The sequence below is a fragment of the Ostrea edulis genome, chromosome 3 (assembly GCF_947568905.1).
Source record: "Ostrea edulis chromosome 3, xbOstEdul1.1, whole genome shotgun sequence".
Lineage (NCBI taxonomy): Eukaryota > Metazoa > Mollusca > Bivalvia > Ostreida > Ostreidae > Ostrea > Ostrea edulis.
In genome coordinates, this window is record NC_079166.1 from 58,699,996 (window position 1) to 58,720,412 (window position 20,417).

At 34.7% G+C, this 20,417-nt stretch overlaps 1 protein-coding gene across 50 annotated transcripts in view; it reads left to right on the plus strand.

The window, feature by feature from the left end:
* The window catches only part of LOC125673106 (phosphatidylinositol-binding clathrin assembly protein LAP-like), a 57,941-nt gene that overhangs the window by 23,010 nt on the left and 14,514 nt on the right, over positions 1–20,417 (plus strand). For 18 of the 50 annotated variants that reach the window (XM_048909394.2, XM_048909404.2, XM_048909401.2 and 15 more), the window contains exons 9-17: positions 680–703; positions 5,640–5,681; positions 6,451–6,474; positions 13,600–13,688; positions 14,512–14,526; positions 15,766–15,886; positions 16,922–16,963; positions 18,596–18,875; positions 19,401–19,475. In XM_048909394.2, coding sequence (XP_048765351.2) covers positions 680–703; positions 5,640–5,681; positions 6,451–6,474; positions 13,600–13,688; positions 14,512–14,526; positions 15,766–15,886; positions 16,922–16,963; positions 18,596–18,875; positions 19,401–19,475 — 712 coding nt within the window. Of the gene's footprint in view, positions 1–495; positions 520–679; positions 704–5,639; positions 5,682–6,450; positions 6,475–13,599; positions 13,689–14,511; positions 14,527–15,765; positions 15,887–16,921; positions 16,964–18,595; positions 18,876–19,400; positions 19,476–20,417 lie in introns of all 50 variants that reach the window. The other 32 variants (XM_048909408.2, XM_048909411.2, XM_048909417.2 and 29 more) reach the window with 15 other exon arrangements.

Here is a 20,417-nt window from a genome sequence, read left to right on the forward strand (position 1 = left end):
TCTGTAAGGGGAGCAGTTGACATTGTTCTTATCATTCAGTCCTATGTCCTAACTATGGTTATAAATTACACTTGTCATTGTCAGATCTATCAAAATTGACAGTGTATAAAGGGTTCTCAGAGTGGATCTTTAGATGTATTTATGATTAAAATGGTTTTGGTTTGGTTAGTGCTAAAGGTTTATTAAGCAACTGCAAGGGGGGGGGGGGGGGGGGGGGGGTCAGTGTCCCATTTCCATTACTTCCTTATTGACATTTTGTTCTGGACAATAAATTACTATTTAACCTGTAAATATATTGTCCCAGCTACTAACCTGTAAATATCTTGCACCTTTTATAACCTGTAAATATATTTCCCCACAAATTACAGGATTTCCACAGGGGCACCATGCTTTTCCTGTTTCCCTGTCTCTGAATTTGTTGCAATTCGTATTGAAGGGAAATCCCCTGTTGTAGTCTTGTCATTTTGAATTTTGTTTTTATTTTTCGTTTGGTAGACTGTGGAGTCTAAATTCGGAAAGGTTGTATATAATACCAAGTAGACAGTCAGTGTTGTGCTTTGTACAGTGGTTGCAAACCAAGCCTGGTTTGGTTTTTGTTTTTTGGTTTGTTTGTGTTTTTTTTTGTGTATGATATTAATTTTGCATTTTTTTTTTTTCATGACATTAATTTATTTCACAGAATGCTACCAAAAACCCCCATCAGGTATTCTTTGGTTGCCATAGCAACTTCATGTCCGCTTCCTGTCTATGACTAATGTGTTTCTACGTGATCATACATAGTGTAACCAGAACGAGACTTTTTCTGTGCCATTTTCAGTTCGACTTGTTAGTCATTTGCTAATATGTATATTGCACTCTGGGACATATAACAGCATGACTTGTACCACATCACTCATCACCAAGGAAGATTAGATGTTTAGAAATAATAAGAAAGTTCTTAATATATATATATATATATATATATATATATATATATATATATATATCACACGAGGATGGTAAACAGAAATCTGGGATTAAGTATGTACTAATAAAATTTAGAATGAGGTTCAGCAGCCAAACTAATACAACACTTGAGTATATTGTTCTGTTTTTATGACAAGGAAGAAATGAGAGATTCTTGGGTTGTAGTTTGTTAAAATGGTTTAAAAGACATGTAAATTGTATTCAGGAATATCATCCAATGCATGACTAAATTCCATGTACCTGAATTTGGAAACTGACTGAAAATAGAGTTGTCATTGCATTGTTTTCTGCATTCACTGGGCAATTGAAATCCACCATTTGGCAAAATGATGTGTATTAGACTTAAGACAGAATGATCTGAGATTATTTTTTAAAATCCAATACCAGTAAAGATATCCTTATTAAAAGAATCTTAATTATCGATCTTTCTCGGACACATTTTGATATTTTTGCTTAATTTAAAAGGACGTTATCCATGTGAAATACAGTTCACAGAATAGTTTCACAGTGGATCTGTAAAAGATACAGAAATAGTTTTATAAATATCTGTAAAAGATACAGAAATAGTTATATATCTGTAAAACATACAGAAATTGTTATATATCTTATTTGTAAAGTTTTCTAAAAGTATAGAAACCAGCCATGAAGGCAAACTTTCTGATTGAATGGATCATCTTTGATGTCCATAAGATTAAACCATGTCATTTTCTAGTAAGACTGCTTATATAGACCAAATTCATGATTTTATGAACTACTGTTAATGGGGTTTTTTTGATTTTTTTTTTAAACCCATTAAATTTTAGATTTATTATTGCAAAACTGGACGACGGTGCTATAAATTTATTATAGTTTATCGGGTGCATTTTCCCTAAACATCTAAACTTTACAGTTGTTACCATCTCTATAGGAAATTCAATAAACAGCCAATTTGAAAAATATAATACATGACTGTATAGTTTTTTATACATTTTATTCTTCTTCTTTAATTTTCATATTTTTAAAGTATTTTTTGAATTATCATTTTTTATTTAACACTACTAGAAATATTAATTATTGTCGGAATATGCAGGCATGATGATCAGTCTGAAGGGAATTTCTCAGATTGCACAGAAAGTGTTTGTTCACATCTCAGTGGACATTAAGACGACAGTAAAAAGTTGTCTCTATATAAATACAGTGGGGCCTCGTTAATCCGGACACTTTGGTTCCCAGCAAAATCGTCCGGATAAATGAAGCGTCCGGATAATTGAATCGCATATTTTCTAGCTTTGCATAAGTAGCCAATATGTGCCTACTTTATTGATGCATAGTGAATTAAACACATTCTATCATTGGATTTAACCATTTGCATTAGTAAATAAATTATGATAATGTTAACATTTACATGTATTTCAAAGCACTAAAATTTGATGTACGTGTTCAGTGTATTTGCCTGTGCTTACATTGTACATACATATGATCCCTACAAAAAAATATTCAAAACTATGTACCGTGCCGGTAATTTCCATCTGTCACGATTCACGGGTTCGGCGGTCTGTTAAAACAATCTTCATCGTCCAAAGTTGATATAAGAATTTCGTGATTATCATGTCAGTTGACAACATTCTTTAACCAAACTCCAATCTGCCAGACTTTATATTTCTTATTTCATAATTAACCAAGACAATATCAGGAGAACAAAACCATTTAAGCTCGTAATATCAAGACCTACTACTGCTTTGATCTAGTCACGCGCACCTATTATTTTCATGATGCAATAATAACGGAACAAAACTCGGGTGAAAATAACATTACAGGTACATACAGAATTTAATTGTCATTTTCCTTAAAATGGTAATTTTCTCACTTCTACCCAGAGTTTAAAAATTCGAAAGCAATAAAGCTTTACAACATCGTAACAAGAATCAATCGTACACAAGTACATTCTACATGTACATGCGCGACATTCTAAACGTTAAAAACTTATACTATATATACATGTGCATGAACATACATGTATATTTCACGCCAATCAACAGAATAAAATCCAGAATCTAGAAGTATAATCTACACTCTTTAGATTTGAATATAGGCCAATCCGAAAACTTGAGTTATCTTTCCTTGATCCGGGACGTAGTGCGCTTGCGTAACAGTAGTTTAAGACTTCCGGGTAGTATATTCGAGAAGCGTCATTATCAACAGTGCAGAAGGCCGCAAAGATATTGCCGTATAATTTTACAGTAATCACGCCAACAAATATTTTAACATTAATAAAAAAAAATCCCAATGCATAGGTTTATTTCATACACGTGAAAACAACCAACTTTGCATGCAAAAATAATAGAAAATTAATGTTTTAAGTAGAGGAGGACCCCTCCCCCGATAGAATGTTCTATCGTTAAAGTGAAGGGCCTTTCCCGAGACGCAGTTAGATTATTCTAACTAACACACACACACACACACACCCCCCCCCCCCATTTTCCAAGATTGTACATGTTTTATGACTGAAATTAGTATATATCATACGTATTGCATACATTTCCTCAGAATCTTTAGCCTGTGTTTTAATACAGTCAGATTTATAATAAAACATCAGAAGTTACTTGTTCAATATCAATGTAGTACATTCAGCGATAAAAGTTCTGCCACGATGTACGTCTAGGTATGTCGGACTGACACCTCTGGATTCTGAAAATGTCCATCTCTTCGATTGGCGAGTAAAATTTATCCCAGTCTGTACTTGTAAGTGAGAGGCCACTGACAGATTTCCAGCTGTCTGCCCACAAATTTTATACAGTTACAAATACAAGTATAACCATAAAGAAATTCGTCGTCACAAACCTTTTACACATGCAATGTTTTGAAAATAAAATAACTTATAATTGAACGCCCTGAGTGTGTACCTGTCAATACAGCCATTTTGGGTAAAATATTTGGAGTTTTACTCAAATTATTCAGTATATTTGTGGCGAAAAGGGGGGTCTAAATCTGTCATTGCAATTTCTGTTATGACACAATACGTGCCTATACATAATCAAGTACATTTCAAGGGGACTAAAACGAATAAAAGAGGGAAGATACAGAGACGTCAAAAGCATTCTATTGGGGGGTTAAACTTATCTTTTCCCAGAGAGTACATTTGAGAATATGCCACCCCCCCCACCCCCCCCACCCCCCACCCCCCCCGGGATCACACAGATCTATGAAAAATAATTTATATCAATCAAGCAATATTGAACAAAATTAATTTTTAAAAAATAATTAAAAACCTATTTTTCTGCATTTTAAACATATCAGTTGATATTAACAATTCCAGCTTATGCTGCTGTGTACAAACGATTTGCACACAGAATGAACACGTCCAGGTACTTTGGAGAAAGTTATCCAAACATTGCAGTCTGGTTTATTTTTGAAAGAGTCGATTGGTAGTGGTGGAATAATTTTAGCCCTGATAAAACAATGAGAGCGTTGATTTCCTAATTTAATTGATTTTTTTTACTATCTTGGAAAGGGGGATGTTATGCAAGATCTTTGCACGTGTCGATCCTTGTAAAAACCCGAGCTTTGAGTTGATGAGATGCCATCATCTCTTGAGAATCAGAAGTTCTGTTCTGATTTCATACAAAATAATTATGTCAGTCGTTATTGGAGACATAAGTAAACAAATGAATGTCTGCGTGATTTCCAATCTAATTTTTAAACCAACCCCCCAACCCCCGAAAAATCACACCCGACTCGATCAAGAAATTCGTTTTTGTTTCCATTAACATTTTCTTACTCTGTCGTACAAATGATTTCAACTGTTTTCGAGTTTGAACAGGACCCATACTAATATAACTTATAATATATGCGAAGTATGAGTATGTTACTACCCGGAAGTTGTCATATTCACACTAAATGTAAGAATACAAAGAGAGATAACTCACGTTTTCGGAAAGGCCTATACCGATATCAATTTACGAATCAGTACAACTGATACGTGTAGCAGTTAAAAAAATTATCATTATGGCATGATGTTTAATTTATTAATACTATTAGGGTATTGATCAAGACTGTAAAATAATATGCTACAGATTTATTTACAAAATTCAACACTACACGCAATAAAGATCTTATGTGCGAAAATTGGCACTACAATGTCTCGATCGGCACGTGCTATCTAACTGACATATCACGCACCACCTAATTAAAGGGAGGTGTTGACAGGGTACAGGTAATCGCTTCATTTAGACAGTTTGGGATGTTTTCTTTATAATTTACGCCTTGCTAAAATTGTCCGACACAGACCTTCCCTTAACAAAATTACCGTCCGGATTAACGGTACAATTTTCAATGCATTATGACGTTTTGTAGTAAAAAGTGACCGTCCGGATCCGGAATGCGAATTTCCGGATTAATGATGCAAAATAATGTATAAAAATTCTGTTCCCTAGAAAAATCGTCCGGAAGGTGAAGCGTCCGGATTAATGGCGTCCGGATTACCAAGGCTCCACTGTATATCCCACTGCTTTAAGTCTACTTTTCCTAGTGGATATGCATGTCATTTTACTTACTACCTGTATAGTTTAAATTTCCAAAGTAAAATATACACAACACTGCTTGGTTTGTAGAGAATGTACAGAATTAATCTGATGGAGATGTATTGTTATTAAATCTTCAGCTAATGTTAACATTTCTTTCTGTGTGTTTTACAGAGTGTTGGTATAGACAAAAGTGATATTCCTGATCTGGCAAAGGTAAGTGCGGGGGCGTAGACTGACAGGTAATGTGTGATCAAAATGCCATGTACAAACCATCAATTCTGTGTGAACTGTTCTACCCATAAAATAGTTCAGCCCTGATCAAACTCCAAAACAGTTTGATAACTTTTGATATATTCTCTGATCAAAATAGCGAAGGAGGTTTTTTAAATTTTTTTTTATTTTTGTCAGGGTTACATGCATGTTTGAGGGTGGTGTGTAGTTCTGAATTACATGTACCAGAAATATGTGACAGTTTACTGTTAATTATGAAAAAAAGTTGAAAAAGTGAATGGAACATTATGGAACATTAAATTGGATTGTCTTTCCTTATTTCACATTTGCAACAAGACTTGCACATTCGGGGAATATGTTATAGAAGATATGCTTAAAACTCTCAAATTTCTAAGTTTAAAACTATTTCTCAATCTAAAGCAAGCTGCAGAAAATTAAAATCAGTAAACACATCAATACTCCTAAAGATTTTCTTTAGTTCTGTTAGGCATCTTGACACCAACACTGTGTGTATATGAATTATATATATACACACCCATATAATTTTGATCATTTGTAGACAGTACTAATGAAATAGATTTCAGGGAATGCCATGAGTAAATGATATATAGCAAGTTAATTCAATCTAATTAGATCCGCTCATCTACTATCGCTACACATATGAACAGACACAGGTGGGTCACTTTAACCTGTCTATATGAAGAATATGTCAGTTTGAATCTATCTCTAGTTCCGTTTTTCTCATCGATAGGGATTGAAGAGCAATGCTAATTCTGTGAGTGATAAAATTAAATCCACTTCTTATAAAGACATTCATGCTTGTGTACATAGGCCAGGCATGTATGAATTTTGACTGAAAAACAGTGTGTGTATGTTACAATGGTCCACCTCCAACCTCTACTGTTTGGGTATAAAAGTTCATCACAATTATTTTTTGTGTTTAAAGCAATATTAGTTCTACACCTAAAAAAGATAGTAAAAATGTACTGTTATTATAATTTTGTATATGTATAACTTTAACCATAATCATTGATAAGATTAAAACTAAGTTGGAAAAATTAATCAAAATGATGAATTCCGTTCTATTGGATTTATAGGGCATTATATAGAAGTCATTTTTGTACGGGAAGACAATGATGTAACTTTGCTTCCTTTAGAGCCCCTGAAAAGGTTTTCTAACACAAATAATTCTCTTATTGAAATAGTAAATCCCAATTTTATAACAAAAAAATTCTGACACCAAAATGGCAGCTAATATTGCTTTAAACACTTGTTCTATGCACTTTTTCTGTTGAATTCATTCTCATCACCTTGTTTTAATGTCATGTTCATACAGCTCACCTTAACCTCTACTAAACACAGGGATTTATCTATGCAATTACTTTTATTACCCATGTCCTAGGAAAAGTGATTTAGAAAATGAGCATCACAAATACAGTTATCCCCCCTCCTTGGACATTTATCCGTTGGAAAAATATCCCCATTCCAGCTGGAAATTTTTTTTGGAAAAATGATTGATGCAAAATCATACATTTTTGAGGGCTTTTAAAGGCATTTCTATGTCACTACATATTCTTCACATGATGACTAATTCTGGAAGACAAATCAAAATGGAAACAAAAATAAGTTTTGTGGGATTTTTTTCAAAATTGTTTTATTTCAAGATTTTTTTTATTAATTTTTTGTTTTTGTTTTGTTTTTATCTAAAGAGGATATATATATATATATATATATTCACAAAGAAAAAGGGTACATTTTCCTGTTTGTATTAGCTTAGATAAATCCCTAGAACCTGCTGCATAATTAAACCCGTGAAACACTGAATACCATGACTAATGATTTTATTCCTTTACCAAATATTTCACCTTAACCTCAACTCTTTGTATTGAAATTTTGTTATGCAGTTTTTATTTGAATTGATAAGCTCACACAATCTGATGTTTCATATGAGTTTTCCTGTTTGACATTTGTCGTTTTATACCCTTGTAAACGAGCCCTCCTTGTCTGTAGGGTATACGGGAATCACTGTCCCGCAGTTTTTCCTGATCGTAACTTTTGTAATGGATAGATATTGCTTTTGTATCATGACTCTTAGCAATGTAGGTCATTTGGTTAAGATCAAGGTCACTGATAAAGAAAAAAATTGAAGTTTTTATCTGGACTATACTTTGCAAAGCCATTGAAAGTTCAGGCTTTGGATGATAGTGGCTTTAAAATGTATGATGGGTCATGGCCTTCAACCAAGGTAATTTTTCAAGGTCTGTAGTAGAAGATATGAAAAAATTATTATTAGTGATGAGTCATTGAAATTCATAGGGGCAAATCTTTGTACATTTTACATTTTACAACATCGTTTGCGATATATTTTCATAGGTATATTTTCTGCATTTTGAATAGTGAATTTCATCGTGGTTTGAAATTCGTGGGATAGATGTAATAACATTATCCACGAATATTTAGCCCCAACGGAATAAAGATTTCACTGTAAGCTTGGGGGGAGTTAGTAGTTTCTCTATAAACACAGCTCTAGTTGCTATATGTGATAGGTAAAGTCTATTAGATCATGCTGATAGATGAACATTTTGAGAGAGTTGGAAAATCAGTACAGTTTAACATGCTTATAATGAACACGCTTATAATGAATTCAAGCTTATAATGAAGACACATATAACAGATTCAAGTTTTAACGAACACACTTACTACAAATTCAAGCTTATTGCAAAGTGATATTTATTCATTTAGAATAGGAAAATTTTGGATATAACAAAGTTTGGTTATAATGAACTGTTTTCTGCTGGCTCTTGTGGTTTACTATAAGGCCAAAAATAAAAATTGATTTGTTTGATGTACTCCGACCGACCTGTCAAATTTGCTCCTACCCAATCATTTTTTTCAGCAATTCAAAATTTCATTTTTTTTTTGTAGTTCCCTTGAAAAATAGAAAATTCTCCGTATCTTAAAAGAAAATATTAAAAAATTTCATGACGTTCAAAAAAAAAAAAAAACCTACCTACTGACCCACCTTGAAAAATGTGGGTCAGAGTACATCAAACAAATGTATTTTTGATGATGGCCTAACCATGTTTTATTGTATTAGATCTTTTTTGATTATTAATTTTGTTCTTTTATACTGATAATACAATTTGATTATAGAGGACCAAATGTTGCCCAAGAACATAGCCAAATTTTGGTCCAAAATCCAGCTCATTAATTTCCAAGACTTTGTTATAATTGTAATGTTTACATCTGTGCCAAAAATGGCATTTGATACAAGAAAGTTCACTCTCATTATTCAGATGGAGAAATCAGAAACCTTATGAATTACAGACAGTAATAATACAAAAAATGTAACCTCGGCAGATCTTGGAGAAATATATCTGAGAAAAACATTGACCCATTATTGAGACACTGAACAAATCCAAATGTCAGACAATGTTAACCTGAACAATGTTCAAAGCCAATCAATCAATCCATACGTCATTGTTATATCCTTATAAATTACTCCTTATGTAACTGTACATCATAAAAAGTCCAGCATCTCCAATGTTCAGATTACCAAACATCGATTGACAATGGATGATGTTCAGGCTTGTATTTCTCAAAAAAAAAATGTCACACTGAAGTTTGCGTTTTCTTTTATTTGAGCAGTCAAAATTTGAGCAAAATCTCAGACTTTAGTCCAAGTTTGGACTGCAGTTTCCTTCGAAAAATCCCGACCAGAATAACGAACGTATGTTTGACTTTGGACTTAATTGTTCAGATCAATCAAAATGAGTTGCTTTTAAGATAATAATTGCCGATTAGTTGCATTTCACGGTAACTAGGAGTGTTATAGAAGGTGAATGATATTCTAAAATGGCCATCATGGTTTTAAAGTGGTTGTATCAAAAGTTGCACCTTCACTAAACTGACACTGTACTAAAGTTTGATATTTGATAATTCTGTTAATGGGCCAGATATTATGCCTCATTTTGTTACATTAATGTGTTTTAATTCATTTGTTGATATGGGAAAATAAACCCAGTTTTGTGTATTTCAGGATACTCAGGTAGATTTACAAACATTCTGCTTACTTTGATTACTCTCTGAATCTCTATCAACAAAATGTTTGCTGCAGTTAGAATCCTTGCTAGACAGCACGTTGCCTTAAATTTAAATATCAGTCACTCATCATCTGTCAGTCATCATGGTCAGAGTTGGCCAGTCTCTGTTTTTGATCCATATATTTTTGTTTTTAATTTCTACTGTATAATTTGCAGGCAGCCAAAACAATATTTTCAACAGCTTTTTTGATATGCCCTGACAAGGACAAGACATATTATGGTATAGTGACATCTGTCTTCTGTCCAGACCTTGTAGGCAAAATGCAAATACAGGATCTTACAACTTGGTACATTTAATCAGCATGGTGAGGGAAAGATGCCTATTGTTTTTCAATGTCAAAGGTTAAGGTCATAGTGTCAGTTAAGAGGGAAACCTTGGAAGCAGAATAAGACCAAACTATTGAGGCTAGGATCTTACAACAAGGTACATTCGATCACCATGATGAGAGAAAGATGCCTAATGTTTTTTAAGGTCAAGATCATAATTTGATCAACATAATGAGAGGAAGATGCATATTGTTTTTCAAGGTCAAGGTCGTAGTATCAGTTAATAGAAAAACCTTGTAGGCAGAATACAAACCAAACTATTGGGGCTAGTATCATCAAACCTGGTACACATACACCTTATGCCAAGTGGTAGATGCCTATTGTTTGTCAAAGGTCAAGGTTGTAGTATCACTTAGTACAAAAACCCTGTTTTCGTATTTTAATTTTGTTTTTTATGAATACAAGTGTTGCTCTAAAATTTGTCGCAACCGCCCTCTCAGAGAAATACATAATCAGTTCACATTTCAACTTGATTGGTGCACCATGACATACTTTAGGGCTGAAAGTAGGTCAAATAGTTTTCTGGACTTTTTCTCACCATGGATACAGATATTGCACGAAGGTCTAATGGGTGTATGTTATACCATTTGTGGTACTCTTGTATAACATAATGAAATACATTCTTGACTTATGGCCCATTGAACTGTTGATAATTTTAAGCCATTTTTAGTTAAAACTTGAGCTTTCAGCTCAAGAGAGCTTTTCTGATCGCCTGTTGTCTGTCGTCTGTCCGTCCGTCCGTTTCTGTCTGTAAACTTTTCACATTTTCAACTTCTTCAGAACCACTGGACCAATTTCAACCAAACTTGGCAAAAAGCATCCATGGGTGAAAGTCTTTCAAGTTTGTTCAAATGAAGGGCCATACCCCCCTTCAAAGGGAAGATAATGACAAAAATACTAAAATAGAGTGGGGTCATTTAAAAATCTTCTCAAGAACCACTGGGCTAGAAGAGCTGACATTTATATGAAAGCTTCCTGACATAGTGCAGATCTATTCAAGTTTGTAAAAATAATGGGCCTTGGGGGTTAGGTTGGGGCCACAATAGCGATCAAAGTTTTACTTGCGAATATATAGGGAAAATCTTTCGATATGGGCCAAGGTGACTCAGGTGAGCAACGTGGCCCATGGGCCTCTTGTTGTATTTGTTGTATCTATATATTGCCTATACCATAGCTGCTAACTCTAACATGTTTTATCTTGCTGCTACAGAAAGAAGGTCTGATACTGGCCCTCTTACATGTATACAATGGTGGAGGTATTAATTGCTGCAGTAGTAGCCCCTTAAAGATTTTTAACCTCCTAAAAAAATTTCGAATTGCTAGACTTTTTGCTTAATTGTTATAAAATTATTTTGATATAGGAATATGTCATGGTTTTATATAGATGGCAAGATCAGTGTTATGTTAATCAGAATTATGTGATTTTAACGTCATCGCTATGAAATGGTTGGGGCGTATAGTATTATCCCTTTCCGTCCGTCATGGTATTTCACGCTTAGTAGTCCACAAGAGGAGATCAAAGTTTTACATGGGTATATGTAGGAAATATCTTCAAAAATATCTTTTCTGAAGAACTACGAGGCCATGCATTGCATTCTCTACGGGATTTATGAGATTGATTACTTTTCATTAATATGCAAGAATCCTCAGGGAGATTACATTCCGTGTGGTGATGGGGGAAGGGGGGATACAATAGGGGAAAGAAGTTATACGAGAATGTATTAAAAATACTGTGGAATCATTAGAATTTGTGGTGACTCAATTTTCGTGGAATTCGTGGGTACCCCTCACCCACGAATTTACATCCTCAAAGAATAAAGACAAAGCAAACATTCCAGAGTTACCTTTCTTACAAATATATAAATCCACGAAATTACGTCCCCACAAACCCGTAAAAATTCAGCAATCCACAAAAATTGGCCCCCATGAATTTAAATGATTCTATAATACTTTAAAAATATTTTTTTCTCGAGCCTAACAGTGCCTTGATAGTCACTAGTCAGCATCAACAATTTTTGTGGATATATCATATTAGTCAGCATCAACAGTTTTTGTGGATAATCATATTAGTCAACATCAACAGTTAGTGTGGATAATCATATTAGTCAGCATCAACAGTTCGTGAGGATAATCATATTAATCAGCATCAACAGTTCGTGTGGATAATCATATTAGTCAGCATCAACAGTTCGTGTGGATAATCATATTAGTCAACATCAACAGTTCGTGTGGATAATCATATTAGTCAACATCAACAGTTCGTGTGGATAATCATATTAGTCAACATCAACAGTTAGTGTGGATAATCATATTAGTCAACATCAACAGTTCGTGTGGATAGTCATATTAGTCAACATCAACAGTTAGTGTGGATAATCATATTAGTCAGCTGTCAGCATCAACAGTTCATGTGGATAGTCATATTAGTCAACATCAACAGTTCATGTGGACAGTCATATTAGTCAACATCAACAGTTAGTGTGGATAGTCATATTAGTCAGCATCAACAGTTTTTGTGGATAGTCATATTAGTCAGCATCAACAGTTCGTGTGGATTTGTGTTTGTTAAAATCTTCAGGAGTAGTCGAACCACACTAACACCATCTTCACAAGTCAAGCGTTATTGATTCATTACCTCGCACTAACATCTTCACAAGTCAAGGGTTATTAATTCGTTACCTCGCACTATCACATCAATATGCAAACATTCCCATCCATCTTTTATTCATGGACTCTAGGGGTAGGGTGAGGCTGAAATTAGGGATCAAGTATCATTCATAATACATGAATGTAGGGGGGAAATATTTCAGAAATCTTCTCCAGAACAACAATGCCATGTTAGTCATATTCGTATAAAAACATGCCTATGTAGTGTGGATTTAACTTCAGTTAAATCATGACCCTATGCCATGATGGGGCTGGGTTGGGGTCATAACATGGGTCAAAATTTGCCATGGGATTATAGAGGGTCAAAATCTTTTAAAATCTTCTGATGAAGAACAGCAGGACCTAGGTGGCTCAGGTGATCAATGTGGCTCATGGGCCTCTTGTTTTTTTCTATTTAACATCCTTGGAATGTATCAAACCTGAATGTCATTAGGGGCATTCGTGTAAAACTGGCACATATATTTTGTGAACTGTTTGTTGAACATTGGTTTGAAATCAGTCATGATTCTGTCTCCTCTATGTTATGGCTTTCTTCAAATGGATATGGCATTTTGATCATGGCATGCATGCTTTAGAAACCTAGTCTTTCTGGATAACATGCTAATATTTAAATAAACCAAAGCTATTAAAAAGTTTTACATTATTTTGCAAATATTGTATTAGATGTGAAATAAGATTGTGAAATTGAAGAAGCATGAGAATTGAGGGAATGTCTGTATTCATGACATTTGATTTATAGAATCTCTTGTAATTTGTATAAATCTATTTTCTGACTTTAGCTGAATTCTGTGTTATGTTTACAGGCCCCGTCGAGTCTCTTAGACGCCCTAGAACAGCATTACCAGTCATTGGATGGCAAGAAAGGGGCCACAACTCCAGTCAGTGGTTCTAAGTAAGTTTGGCCAGTAAGATGGTTAGGGGCCACAACTCCAGTCATTAGCTCTAATTAGGTAGTGTAATTAGAATGGTTAAGGGCCACAACTCTCGTCAACAGCTTTAAATTAGTACATTGTATTGTCATTAAAACTGTCAAGGGTCACAACTCTGTTCAGCGACTCGAAATAAGTATTGTAATTAAAACAGGTAGGGGCCATAACTCCAGTCAGCAGTTCTAAATAAGTTCCTGTACTGTAATTAAAATTGCCATGGGCCACAACTCCAGTCAGTGGTTCTAAGTAAATTTGGCCAGTAGAATTGTTATGGGCTACAACTTTAGTCAGTGGTTCTAAGTACGTTTGGCCAGTAAAATTGTTAGGGACAACAACTCTGGTCAGGAGGTTTAAGTAAGTACTTTAATTAAACAGTTAGGTGTCACAGCTTTAAATAAGTACAATGTACTGACATTAAAACTGTCAGGGGCCACAACTCTGGTCAGTGGATCTATATAACTAATGTCATTGAAACAGGGTCACCATACTGTCTGTGGTGCCTTTAAAACAGCTAGGGACATCATATCTGTCGGTCATGCCATCAAAACATGGCTATAACTCCTGTCAGTGATTTAGGAAGTCAAAATTATAACTTCTGTCAGTAATGTAGAGATGTAGGAAGTCAAGGAATATAACTCCTGTCAGTAATGTAGAGATGTAGGAAGTCAAGGAAGATAACTCCTGTCAATTTGTTAAATTTTGTAATTGATATTTCCCTTGTTGATTGTTGAAGATGTGACCGTCATTACTCACAGTTCTTTGATTGTGCACTGTTATTTGTTACAGTATATGTATTCCAGCGTGAGTATGACTTGAGATTTCACTCATGATTTGAGGTGTTATGTAAGGGGAGGGAACTTCTTTTATGTACTGTTTTGAGATATTATGACAAGTTGATCCTATTTAAGGAGGTACTCTACATCGTCATAATGGCTGACTTCCTTTAAAAACATGGAGAAAAAAAATCAATATCAGCAATATTTGACTTTTCCTTTTCAATTTAAATACGTAGCCGAATAGCTCAGTAGATTAGCATACCGACTGCTGAACTGTAGGTCGCAGGTTTGAATCCAGCAGGTGTTTTAATTTTTTTCAGATTACCTTCTACTAAAACTGTATTTTTTGACAAAATATAAATTTGAAAAATTTCAACTTCAAAATATTATTGTACATATCCTCCACTTTTCATCTACATGTACATCAAATTTTTCTGGTGTAGCATACCTCCTTAAAGGTGATTTGATTCACATTTTCAATGTTTATGTAAACTTAAAATGTTAATCAAAAGCTTGAAATGGTATCTCCTTCACTATATCTATGAGGTACTCTTAGAATTTTCTAGGATAGGACTGATAAGTTTTAAAATAAGTGTTTAAATTGAATTATTTCCTATAAGTTTGTAAAAAAAAAAATTCTTATTTATAGATAGGTGTTAAGAGTACACATGAAATGATCACTGTAACACAGGTTCACAAGTAATACTGTAAATATCTACGTGTAGTGCCGAGACTTTCCATGACTATTCTGAACAGTTTATTACACTAACTTCAAATTCACTTTCAATCAGCTGATCAATCAAATCAAATCTCTTGGTTGTTATACCGCTGTGACACAGCAGCTGTGACAGGGGGAGGTTTTCAGGCCAGCATTGTTTTGTTGATTGCTTTACAGGAGCAATAACACTGAGTGGCCTAAGTGTGAGAGTTTTTCTTCACAAATGGTTTGAGCACTAAATGGTTTTTCGACTCAAGATTCACGATATTTTCTGTAAATTTTCATGTACACGGTACAAAGCTTGTTTTGTATCGTTTGAGATACAGTTTTCTGTGTTTGAGAAATATATTCGCCAGGCTATTAAATGTCTCAGATATTTCTGTTGTCCTGCTTTACACAACATTTTACAAATAAGAAATGAAGGTTATCATGGGATTTATCTAAAGTGAATTGCAATTGAAGATGTTCAACAGTATGCAAATGGTGTGCTGTATTGTGATATTGGCTAACAAGATGAATATTGTTTGAACCATTGTGTTTCCACAGGCCAGTAGGTTTCGCTGCCGCCATTAGTACAATCTCGAACAACACACCAACCATTAGCGTATCCGAGGAGGAACGACAACGCATTCTGGAGGAGGAGAACATTCGACTTCAGCAACTCAAGGTAGATAACTTTGAACGTAGCCTTGTTTTATTCTGCTTGTTGTTTTGCTAGCCGCCATAAAATGTTTTGTGCATATTGTCATCTTTCATCTTCATTCATTTACACGTCTTCGTTCTTTGATGCACTGCATTCTGTTAACCAGTGTAAGTTTTGAACCATGTCATCGCTATGAAATACCGAATGGTTTTATTTTAACTATTTATGAATTAAAAGAATGCTATGTCATGATGTAGAATAACCAACTCTATTTTGTTAATTTGTACAGAATTTGAAACCACCTTGTGGTATAACCACAAAATTAATATGATATTTTTGTTACTTAATGCATGAATGCACCATGTTAACAAAGTGGACAGGTTTTGATCCTATACTGACAATGAGGAATACGTATACTGGATGTGTACTTATTTTAGCAGGATTCAAATTTTGGCAGTGAAATATGAACACTATTGTATGGAATTATGAAAATCTCTCTACATCCGTTATCAAACACAGAACAAGAGATTACATCAAATTGTGCATCACCTCCGACTGCCCCAAATTTTAGACATGCAAAAATAAGTACACATACATTGTAACACAGCAGCTAGTGATGAATTGTGAAGAACAGAAGCAGGCTAAGGAGAAATAAATCCGTAACATTGATAAAATGGGGATGTGTTAAAAAAATTCTTAATTGATGGTTCTTTTCCAAGTCTCTAAAGCCTGCTGTATGTTCTTCCAGTAATGAAAAGTTTAATCAGAAAGCTAGAAAATAAACTTCTCTATTTTTATCTATGCTAGGTATGTGTGATGCAGCTTACCAATCAAACCAAAGGGTTATTTCAGGTTAAAATGTGCTGCTGCTATGGTGTAATTTGCATGATGTGTGTCCTTTGGTTTGATTGGTCAGAAGTGAGCCTTGAACTGCATTAATCTGGTTACTGATGACCCTTGTTGCATTTGATTGGTCAGTGACGACCCTGACTGATTGCTGTAGTGTGCATGTTGTTATGCTGATGTTTGACTTTTCTCTTTCTCATCCATTCCCTGTAGAAGGAACAGATTGGCAAGAGCACTGCTGATTCTCCAGCTAAGGTAACTACTACCTGTGTAGGTCATGGAACACATTAGGGGATTTCTCAGCAATAAATCAGGGCAACTGTCGAAATGAAAAAAAAAATAATAAGCATAATCTTGAATGAGATGGAATGTCAGATGAAGTTTGGAGATGGGGTGGGGGTAGTGCACAGTGTTAATAATAACCACCGGATGACAAAGTTGCTGAAAAACTGAGAACACCCAGTCTCTGTAGACAAGTTTGTAGTGCTGTAGTGAGGTATGGTGGGTTGTCGGAGAGGACCAGAATTCAGGTATTGCGTAGGTTGGATTTTGTTTTATTAATTTATTAATTGTTGTGAGGTATGCATGTTGTAATGTTTTAGATAGGATAGAGTAGTTTGTGTGCAGTGTAACATTGCGTGTAAGATTTTATATAAACATGTATATATAAATATACATGATTATAAACACTGACAGATGGTGAAACAAAATCAAATTGTTTTGATGGCAATGATTTTTTAATTCTATCATGATGATGATGAATTTTGAGACTGCCGTTCACCTTGTGTATGATGATGTTTAGCATTTTCAACTGACACACTTGATTTATAGTAAGCGGATGACAAAATTTGATGTGGAAGAGTGAAAATATTATTCGTAAAAGTTTTAGTTTTGCACAAGATGATTCTTTATGCATGCTGCCATGTTCCACTTCTCAGCTGATCCATTCCAAGTTGTATGTAAGTCACATGGTACGGAGAGCGTTAACCGATGATCCATCAGATTGAGTTGTATGTAAGTCACATGGTACGGAGAGCGTTAACCGATGATCCGTCGGATTGAGTTGTATGTAAGTCACATGGTACGGAGAGCGTGAACCGATGATCCGTCGGATTGAGTTGTATGTAAGTCACATGTTACGGAGAGCGTGAACCGATGATCCGTCGGATTGATATAAATTTAAGTATACAAACATACACTGTCTACACACTCGCACACATTTTCTGCCATGAGTAAATGACAAACACACGTAAGTGCTTGAAAACTGTGTAATGTACATATGTTTTAGAATGAAAACACAAAGATATATACTTTGAATGCAATTTAACTATATCCATTCATTGAACACAGATTCATTTGAAGGGTTTGTTTTGTGTTTTTATATTCCATGATGTTCAAACAGGTTTACAATTTTCGTAAGATAAGGAGAAAACAAAATTTTTATGAGGAAACCCCCAAACAAGTCCTCACTACTACTACAGGCATCTCAAGCACCTGTTCTCAATAATGTAGGCTCTCTTAATTATGTTGCTAACAGAAGTGGACAATGAATTTCTCGACCTATGATGGTTATAAGTTCCAATGCTTTTGCCTTTGATATCTTTACAAATTCTAATGATAGCTATTTCTTCATGAATGCGATGCAATTGTGAACATTGTGCATATGAATCTTGATAAATATGTTGTGTCTTCATTTCAATAGCTGGCAATTCTGATGGCAATGAAAGTGGAATGCAAATGAAAAAAAAATAATGAATTTCATTTTTGAAAATATGCGAGGTATGAAGTGTGATGCTTCACGCTGGCATACTTTTCAAGAATTGCAAGCGCGTGTCAATTCATACCCTCATGTTCTTAACAAAAAATTATGTTTGATCTCGCACACAGGAACAAAGGCTGAAAGAACTAGGCCAGTCCCCACAGCAAGCTGGTTCCCTCTCCTCCAATCCCTTCGCAACTCAGACGCCAAATGGGACAAGCGATTTATTAGGCTCCCCCTCCAAGTCAGGCCAGCCCCTCAAGGCTAGTGATGACTTGTTGAGTCTGTCGGGGAATCCATTTGTTCAGAATGTGCAAAACGTCATGGCGATGCAGGCGTCGACACAAGCCATGAGCCAGCCCAACACCTTTGCTCAGTGGAATAATACGCCTAATCCCAGTGTTCCTGGTAAGTCATGTGACTGAGTCTGGTAAGGACATGTGACTGAGTCTGGTAAGTCATGTGACTGAGTCTGGTAAGGACATGTGACTGAGTCTGGTAAGGACATGTGACTTAGTTTGATAAGGACATGTGACTTAGTCTGATACGGATAAGTGTCTGATAAAGGTCATGTGACTGTCTGATAAAGGTCATGTAACTGTCTGATAAAGACATGTGACTGTCATAAGTACATGTAACTTAGTATGCATAAATGGAAATTTTATATGATTGGAAATTATGTATCCTGTATAACAAATGATTTAATAACAACCTGTTTCCTTAAATGCCATCATATTGACCCAAGTCCATAAATTATAAACCCATCGTACTAAGTAAGTACAGCGCATGGCAGTTTATACCTCTCCCATCTTTTTATTCTTCTCCTTGGAAGTTTTCCTATTAACTTGAAAATTCAGTAAATATTTAACTTTAAACTTGCTAATATTGACAGAAGTTTAATTTTGATGACTGTAAAAATTTGTTCCTTGCTAGCAACAAGTGGCATGTTCACATCTGATGTTGATTTTGAGAAAGTGTTCCCAAACCAGACTGCTTCCACAGCAATGGGTATGATCCTCGTTTGAGCATGCTCAGGCCTAGACACTGTGCTAACAACAGTTTTCTCGTCTTTGTTTCACCATCTATTAACATTTTGTTCTGCTTAATAGTTAGGGAATGGGGTTTGATAAATGTATGCCTTGTTTAAGTGTAAATGTGACTGGTAATATATTTTTTTTTAATTTTTACTTAACCTAGATCACGCTTACAACATAGTAAATACAAATAAACTTTGGTGGTAAAATTTGTGATATTCGGTTTCAGCAAAATTTCAGGTGTGACATACTTGTACTTTCAATGAAAATTTCATCTTGGGAAAGCTTAGTGATATTTTGTTGATGTAGGTAGAGTCTGTCCAGTGATATTTTGTTAATGTAGGTCTGCTTAATGATATTCTATCAATGTACAGTAGGTTATGACTAAATTTCATGGGTACCCTTTCACTTGAATTCAAATCTTCAAAGAAATACCCAACTTATGAACTAATGCATGTGTTCATGTACTGAAAGTAGATCCTTGATATTTTTTCAATCTGCAAAAATTAATCTACACAGGTTTGAATGACCCCGTGATATAATTCACGGTCACGGAGAGAATGTATGGGCTGGGGATGTACTGTGTACCTGCATTCTATTCAGTCTGATCTGCTAATCATTGTTTGCACATCATTCTCTGTAATATTTTAATTTTACTAACAAACTTTTGACTTTTTTAATTGCATGAATTACCAATGCAGCATGCCATTGTAATAATTGCAAATTGTAGTTTTCAGAAAGAAAACAATATTTATTGTCTGGAAATTTAAGATGGAAAGGGGATTTTTCAAAATTATCAAAGTTTTGTTTGTCCATCAAACATTTTTGATAAACCATATTATAGTGTTTGTTTATGAATCTTTAGTTGGAAAACCGATTATTCAGAATCATTGATGTATCCAGCATACACTTTATT